This window comes from Melanaphis sacchari, unplaced genomic scaffold, assembly GCF_002803265.2.
Source record: "Melanaphis sacchari strain LSU unplaced genomic scaffold, SCAv2.0 Contig395_pilon_pilon, whole genome shotgun sequence".
Lineage (NCBI taxonomy): Eukaryota > Metazoa > Arthropoda > Insecta > Hemiptera > Aphididae > Melanaphis > Melanaphis sacchari.
The window spans coordinates 989348-1003307 of record NW_020271251.1 but is presented as its reverse complement, the minus strand read 5'-3'; the positions used below and the strand labels follow the sequence as shown (position 1 = coordinate 1003307).

Here is a 13960-nt window from a genome sequence, read left to right as displayed (position 1 = left end):
TTGATAACAATTCAATGTCGTAAACCTTGATATGGAGTTCAAAATAAACTAATACACGATGTATCCACATGAAAAATAGTACAATGTTGTGTTCTCTATGAAAGTTATATACTTTAGATCTAAGTTTTAATTATAAATTTAGATCACCTATAAGTTCGGTACCTATATCATGTAAAGCTTATATTTAAACTAATGCATACGAATTTCTCTGTACTTTAACTAAGGGTCAAATTGATGTCGGTAATATTTGATTCTTGAGATATTTTATGCTTCAATCAAATAAAACCATAAAGTATAAAAATTTGACCATCGTCTGCAAGTATTCTTCATAGCAAGTCAGTAAAATTTGTTTGAAACTTGTCACCGGTTATTAATTGGTCGATAATCATTATTTGTATAATTTTTAAAATTACCAACGCAATTGCTACCCCCCTCCTCGTAAATGATTCTTGTGTTGTGATCTATCCAGTTCTATACTTTTAATATTGTTGAATCCAGTGGCGTAGCTAGAATTTTTGAATAGTGGGGGGGAGGGGTATAAGTTTAGGTACATATCAGGGATAGTATAGCAAAAAAAAGGACATTCAAAATATGTTAACTGAATAATTAAATGGAAATCAATGGGGGGTTTGAACCCCTTAAACCCCTTCCCCGTAGCTACGGCTCTAGTTGAATCATATAAAGTATGTTTTGTTTTTTGATTAAATAACTTATTAATGCTTTTATATAATTAGGTAAATCACCTAGTTTTATGCGTTTTTTTTTTTTTTGTGTAAAAATTCTAAATTTTTGTTAAATAAAAATATTATATTCATAAAAGATATTATTTATATTTTGTATAATGTGTGGATAGGAATTAAAAATACAGTTAAAATTTTAAATACCTACTAGATTTAAAGATATAGGTAGATAATGAAAATGTATTAAATTGTATTTAGTAGCAAGTACAAATAAATAAAATAATTTTTTTTTGTGCTACGTGTGTGTCAATGAAAATAAAAGAGGACTATTTAAAGTTAATATTATTTTCATTTATAAGCAATAGCTATTGTATAGATTAATTTAATAATCAAATTTTAATAAGTAATAATAACCTGGAAACCAGCTAATTATTGATTAGCTTTCAATCGTATATACTAGACTAAATGACTAAAATGCTTTCCAGTTGATTAAAAAAAAAATAATCCATCACGTTTAAATAAAAATTTGAACATCTTTCTACCACAAATAATAGTTAGCTGTCACAAGAAGTAAAAGAAACATCGTCATCGTGATTTCACACGTAAAGATTGGCTTAGAAAATGGCTAAAAATTACGAATTTATTAAAATACCAATAATTACTTCAGCCTACTTTATTGCTAATAGGACAATTAATTACTATAATACTTTAATAGCAACATAATTTTATTATTTATCATAAATGATAAAATACAGGATAACAGACCGTCTTCGCTCAGAATCGTTTTTCTTATGAAACATATTGTATACAATATTAATTACTAGTACTTAGATAAGTTTACCAAAAAACCGATTGGTTCGTAATCAAATAACTTATTATAAGAATGTTATATCTATATAATATATTATGTTATGAATGCACAATGTACAGGTATAATTAAATTGTATTTCAATATGCAATACATAATTTTAAATAGTATCAATAAATGCTAAAAATTAATGTCATTACTTGAAACTAAGACGATTTGTAAAAGCTACTGACCACGATAAAAAAATAAAAAATAAAACAATTTACAATTTACAATTATTGCAAGAAAATTAGCGATTTATACTTAAAATATAAACAATTGCACAAACAAGGAGTGCATAAATTTTGCACATTTTACTTTTTTACCAGCAAAATCTGCATAATAATTTTATATTTTTTGCGTGTAAAAAGTGCTCAATCCTGATACACACCACACACAAGATAACACGAAAAAACAATATAAAATATATTATAGTTAATAAAAGTGGCTATATAATCACAGTTATGTAATACGATAAATTTGAATTAATAGTATTTTACAATAAAATAGAGATAAAACGTCTAACAAAATTCGTGTAACATGATCAACTAAAAAATAATAGGGTTACACAAAGTGTTAGCCTTTGAGTGTAGTAAAGAGAACCTATATCGTAACAAATAAAAATCAAATAACTGTAAACTTACCCCTAATGAATAATAATTTTTTAAATTTAATTTTCTATACATTTTGATGAAATTTTAACGATTCCACGATAACCCAACCAACCAATAACTATTGTAAGTGATAATAAAAATAATGAGACATCAAACAAAAAGTACTGCGCAGTGTTCAGTCCTATTGAACTACTCTTTAGATATTTAGCTCCATCGTTCCGAATTACGTACTCTATCCAGTATATAGCGCGATCTAAAGGTGTCATCGGTTGATCTTTGTATACTTTACTCTGGATCGTTGATTTATCCTTAAACCTGATAAATCAAATAGACAAATTAAACACTAGAAATATATTTAATAAGATTCTATTATTATTATTATTATTATATGCATATGAAATGATATAAACATACGTCGGATTTGTTAACACTTCTTCGACTGCATTTTCAAATGATTCTTCGGTTAGTTTATTATAAGTTATCAACTTTCCATAACCGTTTTTCTCGACATGTCTCATATTGGATAGTTGGTCAGCAAAAAAATGGTATGCCAATCACTGGTTTTCCGTTGTAAACAGCTTCCTCGATACTGTGCAAACCTCCGTGAGTAATAAAAAGTTTTACATTTGAATGAGCTATACACGATATATTTATGAGTACAGACATTCAGTTAAAAAATATGTTTCATATTATAAATTATATTCTCAATTGAATTCAAATTAGAAATTACCCAAAATATCATTCTGAGGCAACCACGAACCGACCTTAACATTATGAGGTAATTTTATACTTTTATCTGGCACCCATTTTATAATTACTTTTTGTTTTAAACGACTGATGACATTAAGGATACTATCCAATTTTTCTTTTGGTAAATTTGATAGGTTCACGATTGAACCAAAAGAAAAAAATATTACACCATGAGAAGCAGAATTAATATAATCTTGTAAATCCAAAATAATATAATTTTTCAATTAATAATACAATAAATATAAACGTAAAAAAAAATTTCAATATCATATTATAAAATGATAGTGTTACATATTACTAGCTTTGTAAAGTATTCAACTAAGTATATTAAAATAAAACTATTTGATTAATTTTTTTGTGTTTTTTATTTATTAAGAATACTTTTTTTGAACCAGAAAATATTTTTAGAACTATAACAAGACATTTAACAAGAACAATAATATAATCTATACTCTATAAATTTATATAAAAACAACATAGGATTATGAAATGATATGAATGATATGATATTATAATATAAAAACACATTGTAGGTGTATCATTATTTAATATTTATATAGATTCCTCGAGAAAAGACGAAAAACACTGCAAAAATTAACGCGTACCCCTGGTGGGACTCGAACCCACAATCCCCGGTTTAGGAGACCGATGCCTTATCCATTAGGCCACAGGGGCTAGCTAGAGATCATTGAGATGAACAACATGTTACAATCATTATTATCATTTTACTTATACATAATCATAATAAACTATAATTATTATTTATTACATAATAGCAGTGAGTATAGTAGTCAATGATAATAGTTTTGAATGTTTTGATCGTCACTACTCATTAATAAAATAATATCTAATTAGTGATTTTATGTATCTCCTACTGTTTTTAATTACAATAATATTCGAGCTCATAGTTCTTAATTCACAGTTCAGTGTGACAGTGTTCACAGTAAAGGCGGATCATAAAGCCCTAAGATTAGTTAGATTTACAAAATCATTATTGAGACTTGTTCGATGCACAAACACAAAAATAGATATGTATTTTTTATAGGTATCGATACCAGATACCATACACGAAGATGATGTTAATTTCTCCACACGCAATCTCGTCAATGCTATCACAATCATTTGAATAAAACTATCTATTGGCTATTTACAAAATTGTTCGTTGCTAATGTTTTGAATTTAAAATCTTTGCAATTTTGAATCGCTGCTAAAAATTACCTATTGAGGTTCATACTTTGATATAGGTACTCATCTAATCGTACATAGATTTTAATTTATGATGTGATGGGTAATCTGGTACCTAATAGGCACTTAGGTACAATATTCTTTATTTAATGTTCATTAAAGAGTGCACGAATGCACTAAATATGTGGTTAAATGTAAAAATAATACTGATGGTTTTAAATTAATTTAAAATAAATTATCAACGCCCAGCAATGTTGTTCATTTACTGTTGCATATAGTTATATATTGTTATAGTTAGGCTGACTTCTTGAATTTAAAGTTTGAATTAGATATAATTTTTTGCTTTTAATAATAGAATTGAGTAATTGACAGAACTTTTATTAAAACCTTATATATTTTCTAGAAATTGTACTTGAAATTTATATGTAATTTATAAAATAGTGCAATATGCCAGTATCTGTGCCATAAGCCTATTAAAGTTAATAAAATACCATGCATATTTAAAAAATACAATTATAATATGTAACTATGTACTTTGTGCTTACTTGGAGTTAGCATATAGTACCTACTACCTATTCAATTATATTTTAGTAAGAATATACAGATACAAGTCCTAACTCTATTTCTAAGTTATAACTTAAAAGCGTAGAATAAATGGTTTTTTCACGTATAAGTTGCATCATATTAAGGGTTTGTTAGTTATTTTGTTTTCTTTATCTATTACAAACACATAAAAAAACAAAAACAAAAAATTTTCTAGTACCTATCACTGGCATTAGTGTTTATACTAGCCAGTAGTTATTAAGATTATTATACTTTATAGTATATATTAGGTATGTATTTTAAAAATTGTTCTAGTGTAAAAAACGCATAAATAAATCTAAGTAAATAACAAATTTTTTTTTATACAATTTCATCAATTGTAGAGTGAATAATAACCAGGGTTTGGGACTCTTAAAATCATTAAAATAAGCGCTTAAAAACATCATTACAAGTACTCAAATAAGTATTTAAAAAACTTAAATTTGAACAAAAATATTTAATAATAAAAGAAAAAAACTTTCTTTTTACAAGATAAAGTATAAGTACTAGACATCATTTTCTGTGCTAAAAATCATATGATTAAAAATTACAAAAAATATCATAACAAAATGATTATGAAAACTTCTCAACCAAAAAATCAAAAAAATAAATAAATCTTTATATTATAGAAAAATAAAACTTCACTTGCAAAACATTTTGCCTTATAATTGTTTATTCTATCATAAACAACATTACAGAAAAAACCATAAAAAGTAGAAAAATTGGTTAAAAAGCAAAAATAATCAGAAAAACCATTGATTAAACATACATTGTATGTTTAATCAATGGAAAAACTCAAAATGAGCATTTTTTTTGAAAAATCATTGATAAAGCTGCTAAACAAAACACTCTCAAATTTCATAATTCAATGTGCTATAATGTGACATACACTTTCATACCACTTTACTACATTTTAAGTCAATTCATAAAAATAAACAAATGCTCCAAGTCTCAAGCTCGGATAATAACCTTTAACTTGTAATTAATTAATACATTATGTATAATATAGTCTAATTAGGTGCATATGATTAATAGTCAACAGTTTGTGTATGTAAAAACATATCTAAACAAAACCTACAATTGTAGCCGAAATTAAACAAATTTATTTTAGTTTATAGTAAAATAGTGAATGCAGAAAAATGTCATTTTTTTAAAATTACATTGTTAACATCAAAATTTATATTTTTCTAATGCTAATAAATAATTGTTAGTTTTAATTACTAAAAAGGATGCTTTACCCACATATATTTAAATCATTCTATAAATTTTAGACAGAAAATGTACATTCAGCATAATCAACTTTTTGTTATTAATCAAAAAAACTGAAAAACACTGATCTTACCTAACCTAAATTTGATAATAAATTCACTACAAATACAAAATTGCTTTTAAGAACTAAAATATAGTATCTTATGCATTTGTAAGAACAAGACAAGATGTACAGGTAAACGTCTTTTTGTTATATCCTTGTTTGAAAGTTATAATTTAACAATAAGAAATAGCAACTGTAGTAAAGTATTAAGCGGCAAGTAGATAGTTTTTTACTTTGAATTAATTATAAATGAAGAATAATAACATATCAAAAATAAATTATCAAGACATACTTTTATTATTTTTAGTTTATTCATGTTTTATAAATTTGTTATTTAACAATTGAATGATAAAATGTGAAACCAAGAAAAAGTTGGCAGTTTTCTTTGGAGTACAACCAAAATGCGTTTACTTCAACTTCTTCTTTGGGCGCAAGTTGTTTGTGTGTCCACACTTCTTCTTGCGGCAGTTAGTTGCTCTTGGGTGAAGACGAGCATAACATTTACGGCATATCATTTTGTCACAGTTGTATTTCTGGGCCAACAAACGAAGAGTGGGCTCAATAACACCACCACGGAGACGTAATACCAAATGCAATGTTGATTCTAAACAAAATAATTAATTAATATCTTTGATTTTATAGATCCAAGATCAACTACAATCAACTTAATAGTTAAATATAAGCATTTTAGATTTCTCCCAATAAAAATATTAAAAGAATAAAAACTAGTTCATACATAACATTATGCCTATATATATTAACACGTTAACCGCTATATGATTGCCGGCAGTTATTCAATAGGTATTTGTTATACGCCAAATATATTTTTCAATGTTTTCCAAATTTGTTTATAATAAATACTTGAAAAAAAAATAATATATTATAGGTATCCATGTCAAAAAAATTATAATAATTCCTGCTATGCCATGGTTCTTACTAAGATGCAATATTGTAGCGCCATAGAAAAGTTAATAATATAAAACTAAATTAATTTATGGTCGCCGGCGGTCACGAATATATAAAATTTAAGTTATAAATTATGGTTAACGTGTTAAACTATAACAAAATATAATTGTCTATAATTAAAAATATTTAAACATAAATACTTATATTTAGAATACATATTTAAAAAAATATATGTATTTTAGTTAGAAAATAAATTAATATTTGACAAGAGTGAAACAAACATTGATTTTCATAATGGTACTAAATTCAGATAATTATTTCAACATGTTGACTATTACAAGCCTGTTGGTGACAACACAGATATGTTACTGTGGAGCCATTTAAGTTGCCAGCAGACCTTTGAACATATTTAATAAACTATATTTTTCTATGGTGTAGAAAAAAAAACCTTATAAGGATACTATGGTGTACACAAGAAAAAAAAATTAATTCTTTAATTATCAAAACAATATAATAAATCAATAAATGGCTTTGTACTGCAAAATGCAGTTATTTTTTTGCTATATTATGTTTCCTTAAAAAACGATAGATTATGTTGTGACTAATAAAATATGATTAATGGCAATAATAATTTCTTATACAATTATTATGACAAACAATCTGGCTTCATAGTTATAGGAAATAATTATCATGCCAGTTGCACCCAGCGATTTATTTTTATTTTATATTATTCAAATCTTTTCAATTATAACGCTACATTCAAAATTGCAATAGGATTTTCTTATTTATAAATACACAGATTATAGTAATTATCTGTTATTTATACCATGGCTCCATTATTACAAATATGTGTTAGGTTGCCAGTATTCTTGTGGTGGTCAATGTGTTAATATAGTTATTAAATTCATATAACTTAACTATAAAATGATAGATAAATGTTCAATGTTTATATAAAACATATACATCTATTAATTAACATAATATTATATAATGAGGTATACAGTTATGAGCCACTATACCTTTTTGGATGTTATAATCTGACAATGTACGTCCATCTTCAAGTTGCTTGCCAGCGAAGATCAAGCGTTGTTGATCAGGAGGAATACCTTCTTTATCTTGGATTTTAGCTTTGACATTTTCGATAGTGTCAGAAGACTCGACCTCAAGGGTGATGGTCTTCCCTGTAAGTGTTTTCACGAAAATTTGCATGTTGATGTGTTCTGTAAAATAAAATTTCCATGTAAACAAATAATAAACGTATAATATCGACATAACCTCAAAACATTTTTAAAAACGTGTCTTAGGGTTTTTAATGTCGCACTCGAACACTTGGAGTAAATGTAAATGAATTAACATATATTGTAATAGCTACCCAATAATATCAAAAAAAACAAAAACCGTTCCAATTAAAATATGATGGTAGACACGATTAGTTATAACTTTGTCAACGGGTAAACGTATGAGTCTACCGAATATTAAGTGTTCAATCGTAACATCGTTAACTTTGTTTGCTTTAACTTAACATATGAGATGCTTTGATAATAAGATGATTTATAAAACTACTTACCTTATGGTTGTGCGCAGACCAAAAGTTATTCGCAAGTAAATTTCGGCTTTACAAAACCACGAATACGATCCACTGGGAAGAAATGTGATTTGTGAAGAAAAGTATACGAGTGTACGATGTCACTTATCAAATAATGAGCTACGAACACAGGTTTGCCAACGTTCGTTGTTCATCGGTGCCCCATGAATAAAATGTTATCACACGTAATGAAAAATGTTGGCGCTAAATAATAAATGCTTTTAAATGTTTAGTCGTTTAGTGACACATATTATCAACATTAATCATGCGTAATGCAAAGTAAATGCACTCGAAAAATAAAATAAAATTTCCGCTTGTTAATTTTTGAGAACGTGTAAATATATTAAAATTCACTGATAATCATTTTCTTATTAATATGCAATTGGTAGTGTTAAATGTTAATCGACATAATTGTTATGGCCCATTCTACAATGTATGTACCTTTTAGAGTAACATCATACAAACATAAATAACAACAAACGGTAAACTAATTAATTATAATACAATATTATATAAGTGTGTATTATCTTAAAACAGTAAAAATTATGTATATAAATTACACCAAAATTAGCAAATCACGTCATACTAAAATGAATAGACCAAAATGCTCAAAAGCAATTAGTATTCTTTATAGTTTCTTTCAAAATTAATAGTAAAATGTTTAATAATTTATTAATAATCATAAAGTACAATACAATATATCATTATCAATAATGTTAGAAAAAATTTAAACTATATCCCACATGGGTGTAATAATAATTTATAATTAAAAAATGTGATATAATATGGTCCACGGTGGATAGATTAACGCCAGCTACCACTATATTAAGTTTTCATTTTTAAATAGTCTCATATTCTGTTGCATAATCGAATAAATAAGTAATAATAAATTAATATTTCATTTATTGATAAGCGTTTAAATTTTAGATTATATAGAAGTCTTAAGTTAGTATATCAATACAGTGATGACTCATGATGTTCAAAGTAGGTGGTGTGAAATTGTTTCAAACATTTATTAGAAAAAAAAAATTAAGTCTTTATCTAAAATATTATAGTACGATATATATTGAAATATTTATACAAGGTTTCAAAAAATAATTTATAAACCTACGAATATAATACCTAATAATATGCGTAAATTGTAACCTATTATAAATTGTATTAATAATTAACAAAGAAAAAATTAAATATTTCTATACACAAATTCAAGTATTTTCCCTATAAAATAATAACCGGTACGAAATGCTGTAGCTACCGTGGTGTACGGTCGCTGCACACCATGGTCCCATTAATTTTCGATAACCTCCACTAAAAATAATGGCCTAACAAATTTACACAGACAAATGGTGTTCTGACTAAGCTGTACACCAAATTATGTGTATTTATTACATAGCTTTAATAAATTGTAGGAGTAATATTTTCAGGTATAATATAAGCGAATATAATTTTTTTTTTTTAATTAATACAATATTATACAATAAATTATTATGATTAAACTTAAATTGTATAAAAATTGTGTAAAAAAAATTGAAAATCCCTTTTTACTATTTTATTTATAATTTATATAGTGTGCGCACACTTGCATACTTAGGCACGAGCCCCCACCGTTTCAGTATAATAATATGCATTAATACATTATTACGTATTTCCGTTGTGCGATATTATATTAATTATCATTAGATAATTTATATTTTTATAATCAGAATAGCAGGTATTTATTTTTTTTTTTTATTCTTCTCAAAATATATAACAAAAAAATTAAATGTCATGAGCTTGTACTCTTCAACATTTATATTGCATTACTTAATAAAATTCATAAATATATGTCTCAAATATATTAGAATTTTGAACCGAATTATTTAATTTTTACTCCAAATGCGACAAAATTTGTGTAATCCATACAAAAAGTTTTTTTCAACATAATTCTTTACAAAATTATAAATGTTCCGTGATTATTATTCCTAATGATTCTTATTTTTAAACTTCTTACGTATGAGAACACTATTGTAGAAGGAACTAAATGTTTTAATTGTTCGAAGCGTTTTGTACGATTATAACAGAAGATTTGAAAACAGTTATAATCCATATCCACTCATAAGCGCTCACGCATTTTAAAACTTCCAGAATATCGCCATGGAAGACTTAAAAAAAAAATAAGGTGCGGTGTCTCGATATTTTATGTCGAAATTATGCCTGAAATTAATCAAGTTCCATTGTCACTAATGGATCATGCGAAAAAGGAGGTTTTTTTTAATAGAATATATTTTTATTATATTTTTACGATTTTATTATTAATTACACATTTTTAAATAGATAAATAGGTTAATAAACATAATAATATTTTAAATAGATTTCTTTAAAAATATAAAAATATTTGTTGAAAAATATTAAAAAGTAACATGGTAATATTTTTATCACTAAAGAGTGATAGTAACTGAAATATATATCTATACTAGATACAATTGTAGTTTCAATAAATTTAAAATAGCCTCTAAATTGTTTCAAATTTAAATTTTAGAATTTAGAATTTAAATTGCTAGATCTTTGAGCATTAATTATTAAATTTCATTACAGTCTTTGTAAATTTTAATTGGTGATTGTTATTTACTAATCGAAATAGTGTATTAGGTAAATATGCAGTTGATTATAAGCTTACAGTTTTATGTTTCACTTCACTTTTTTTTCTTTTCTTTTTTTTTTTTTATTAGAAAATTTACAATCTGTATTACATGACACAATAAGTGAAATAGATAACCGATATAACACTATAAACATAATAAAAATACACATGAGGCACACGATGAGGGAAATCATCCAGCGATGGTACCCTCTATTTACTTTACTAACGTTTATATATAATAAGTAAAAATAATAATTAATTAAAAACTAATAAATTTGAGTAGGTAAAAATTTTTAAAATTCAATTCATAAATTGAATTAGTAGTAGAGTATATTTTATAAAATAATATTTTTGAATTAGTTAGTTATTAGTTTAAATTATTAAGCGAATGTTGTAAATTTGTTGGAGTATTAAAATACATTAAACGTTATAAGTAAAATAATACTTTGATAATGTTATACTAATATATTGTATGGCGAAACCTGTTCCTCAATATTTTATGTATAGGCAACACAATAACCACGAGTAATTTTAATATTGTTTAGTCATCTCTTTTTATTTTTATTACGCGTTTCAAATTCTACACTATATAATATGAAGTAATAAATCCAAATCAAGCAAAGTAATTAATTTAAATAAATTTTTATTTTTCTCGCAATTGCACATTTTAGGGGTTTTCCATTAAAATGCATATTTTAATTTGTATTTCATCAAAATGCACCGTATTGAATTATAACAGGTACCTACGTATAATACTTAGATATTATTAATACTTAGTTTAAGTAGAATGCCAGGTCACATAAAAAATTAATAAACATTTAGAAGTTAATTATGAGCTATTGATAATTTATTAGTCCATGATTGATATAGCAATAATGCCATTTTTTTTTTTTATACAACTCAGTACGTATATGGTATATATACATATGTGTTTCTTTATCATTGGTATCAATAACTAGAAAGTTTAATGCAATGGAATAAAACTAACGAAGATGTGACAACCGTATAAGTCAAAGAACCAACTTCAAATGGACACATATACAACGTACCGAGCTGCATACAATCCAATAAACGCCAATATCACAGTATGTGTAGATCAACACCACTTAGAAATTAAATGTTAAAATACTATAGGTACTTCTTGGTATAGAAATACTTAAATTTAATTTAATATTATAAATACTATCGGGGTGTCATTAAAAATGTATTTAGACTATAAATAACAAAATTTGTATTGATGTATAGGTAGTTAACTATATGTATCAAGAATGATTCATAAAAACCATGGCGGGTTGGTTCAAGTGTACGGTAGTCGGCAGTGCTCCAATTGTATCGGGTAGGTAGTAAACAAAGGAGAAGATACAAAGTAAAGGAGCTACTCTACTTTTCTCAATTACATTAAAAAGTTAAAAAGAGAATTTTTAATAGGTAGTGTTAAACACTGAAAATGTTATAAAATCAATAAAAGTCTAAAAATCCTAATTGTAGTTCAGTAACAAATATTTCATATATTTCCTATAATATTGATAAGTGCTTACACTTTTTGATTTAACATAATTTATGTATTACATATTTACATGTCATGTGTTAATGTGTAATGTGTTATTATAATTTATTTTCGGAATAGATTTTGTATTACTCATCTAATAAAACCCTTTTTTATTTGATTTCAGATGATTTGTTCTGTAATGTATACGAAATGCGTCAACAGAATCCGTCAAGGTAAAGTAAAGTTTAATATTAATCAATAAATTTAGAAATGCACTTATAGCTACAACCTTAAATGGGCAAACATAATACATAAATGCTTTATCGGAATAAAATAATTACTATATAGGTAATTAAAGAAATCAACTAACTTAAATAAAAATTTAACATAATATATACCTATTATAAATGTTTATTTTTTATCGTAATTTTTATTATCAATTATTAATTACTCATTACTGATTAGTCATTAGCCATTACACAATTTGAAATAATATTTTTCATTATTTACGAAGGACAGTACCCCATACAATGTAGTATAAATTTATCCAAAAATAACTACATATTCTGTTTACTATATCATTCACATTTGACTAAAACGTATACTATAACTTTTTATAATTATTTTCATCACGCTTCTCTCGTGACTATATAATTCCTGTAGTAAAACTAGATGTTTTAATATTATTACATAACGCACATAGATAAAACTGTTCCGCACGGTATTCACAAAAAGTTAAATAAACAAATCTCCGTCTCGGCAGAGAAATCAGAAGTCAAACTGAAATAAATTCAATTAAGAAACAGAGCGGCAAAGATGACTGTAAAATAAGTCTTAACGCAGAGTACAGATATTTTAAATATTTTTTTCAATGTATCAATTCCTGATATTATAATTAATATTAAAACGATGAATTTCCATTTTTCATATTATAATATATAAATATCAGACGGACAATATTCAGCAGGTATAGATATGTAACATTTTTAATTTTTAGCCAATCGCCACATAATGTAGCGTCGGTTTGCGGATCAAGTGTCATGGTTTTCACTTTCGTTGCATTTCTTTTTGCGTACGTCACAGTACCTAGTTGAACTAAAAGTTTCCAATGGAAAACCGGTTTCCTAAGTGTTCTCCTACTCTGTATAATTCGTACAGCAGTGTAAATATATAGGCATATATTAGTATTATATTATAAAGGTAGGTAAGTAAAAAATATGTTTGATTATTTATTAATACCGTTTCGACTACGCGGATCAACACTACCGGATTAGAGATTGTATTTGGAAATGGGAAACAAGAACGAGTATGATGTAACGTATAAGTTCGTCGTATATATAATATATAATGAGTTATATATTATGTTTGTGTGTTATAAAATAATTATGAG

General features: G+C 25.7%; 2 protein-coding genes and 1 non-coding gene across 3 annotated transcripts; all 3 read right to left on the bottom strand.

The window, feature by feature from the left end:
- Positions 1-2179: 2179 nt before the first annotated feature.
- LOC112597203 (2-hydroxyacylsphingosine 1-beta-galactosyltransferase-like) lies at positions 2180-3091 on the bottom strand (the record flags this gene model as incomplete). The annotated part of the gene is given in 4 exon segments (XM_025343154.1): positions 2180-2456; positions 2556-2683; positions 2685-2776; positions 2872-3091. Coding segments are annotated over 4 exon segments (699 nt in total), but the record flags the coding sequence as incomplete, so codon positions are not given.
- A 402-nt stretch (positions 3092-3493) lies between these two features.
- On the bottom strand, positions 3494-3566 carry Trnar-ccu. The gene has a single exon. It is a non-coding gene; the product is annotated as a tRNA-Arg (tRNA).
- Positions 3567-6244: 2678 nt separating this feature from the next.
- On the bottom strand, positions 6245-8555 carry LOC112597241 (ubiquitin-60S ribosomal protein L40). Its single transcript, XM_025343206.1, has 3 exons — positions 8444-8555; positions 7896-8096; positions 6245-6574 (listed from the first exon to the last, which is right to left on the bottom strand). The coding sequence occupies exons 2-3, from the start codon at positions 8083-8085 to the stop codon at positions 6378-6380; spliced, it is 387 nt and encodes a 128-aa protein (XP_025198991.1). The 5' UTR covers positions 8086-8096; positions 8444-8555; the 3' UTR covers positions 6245-6377.
- Positions 8556-13960: the final 5405 nt, after the last annotated feature.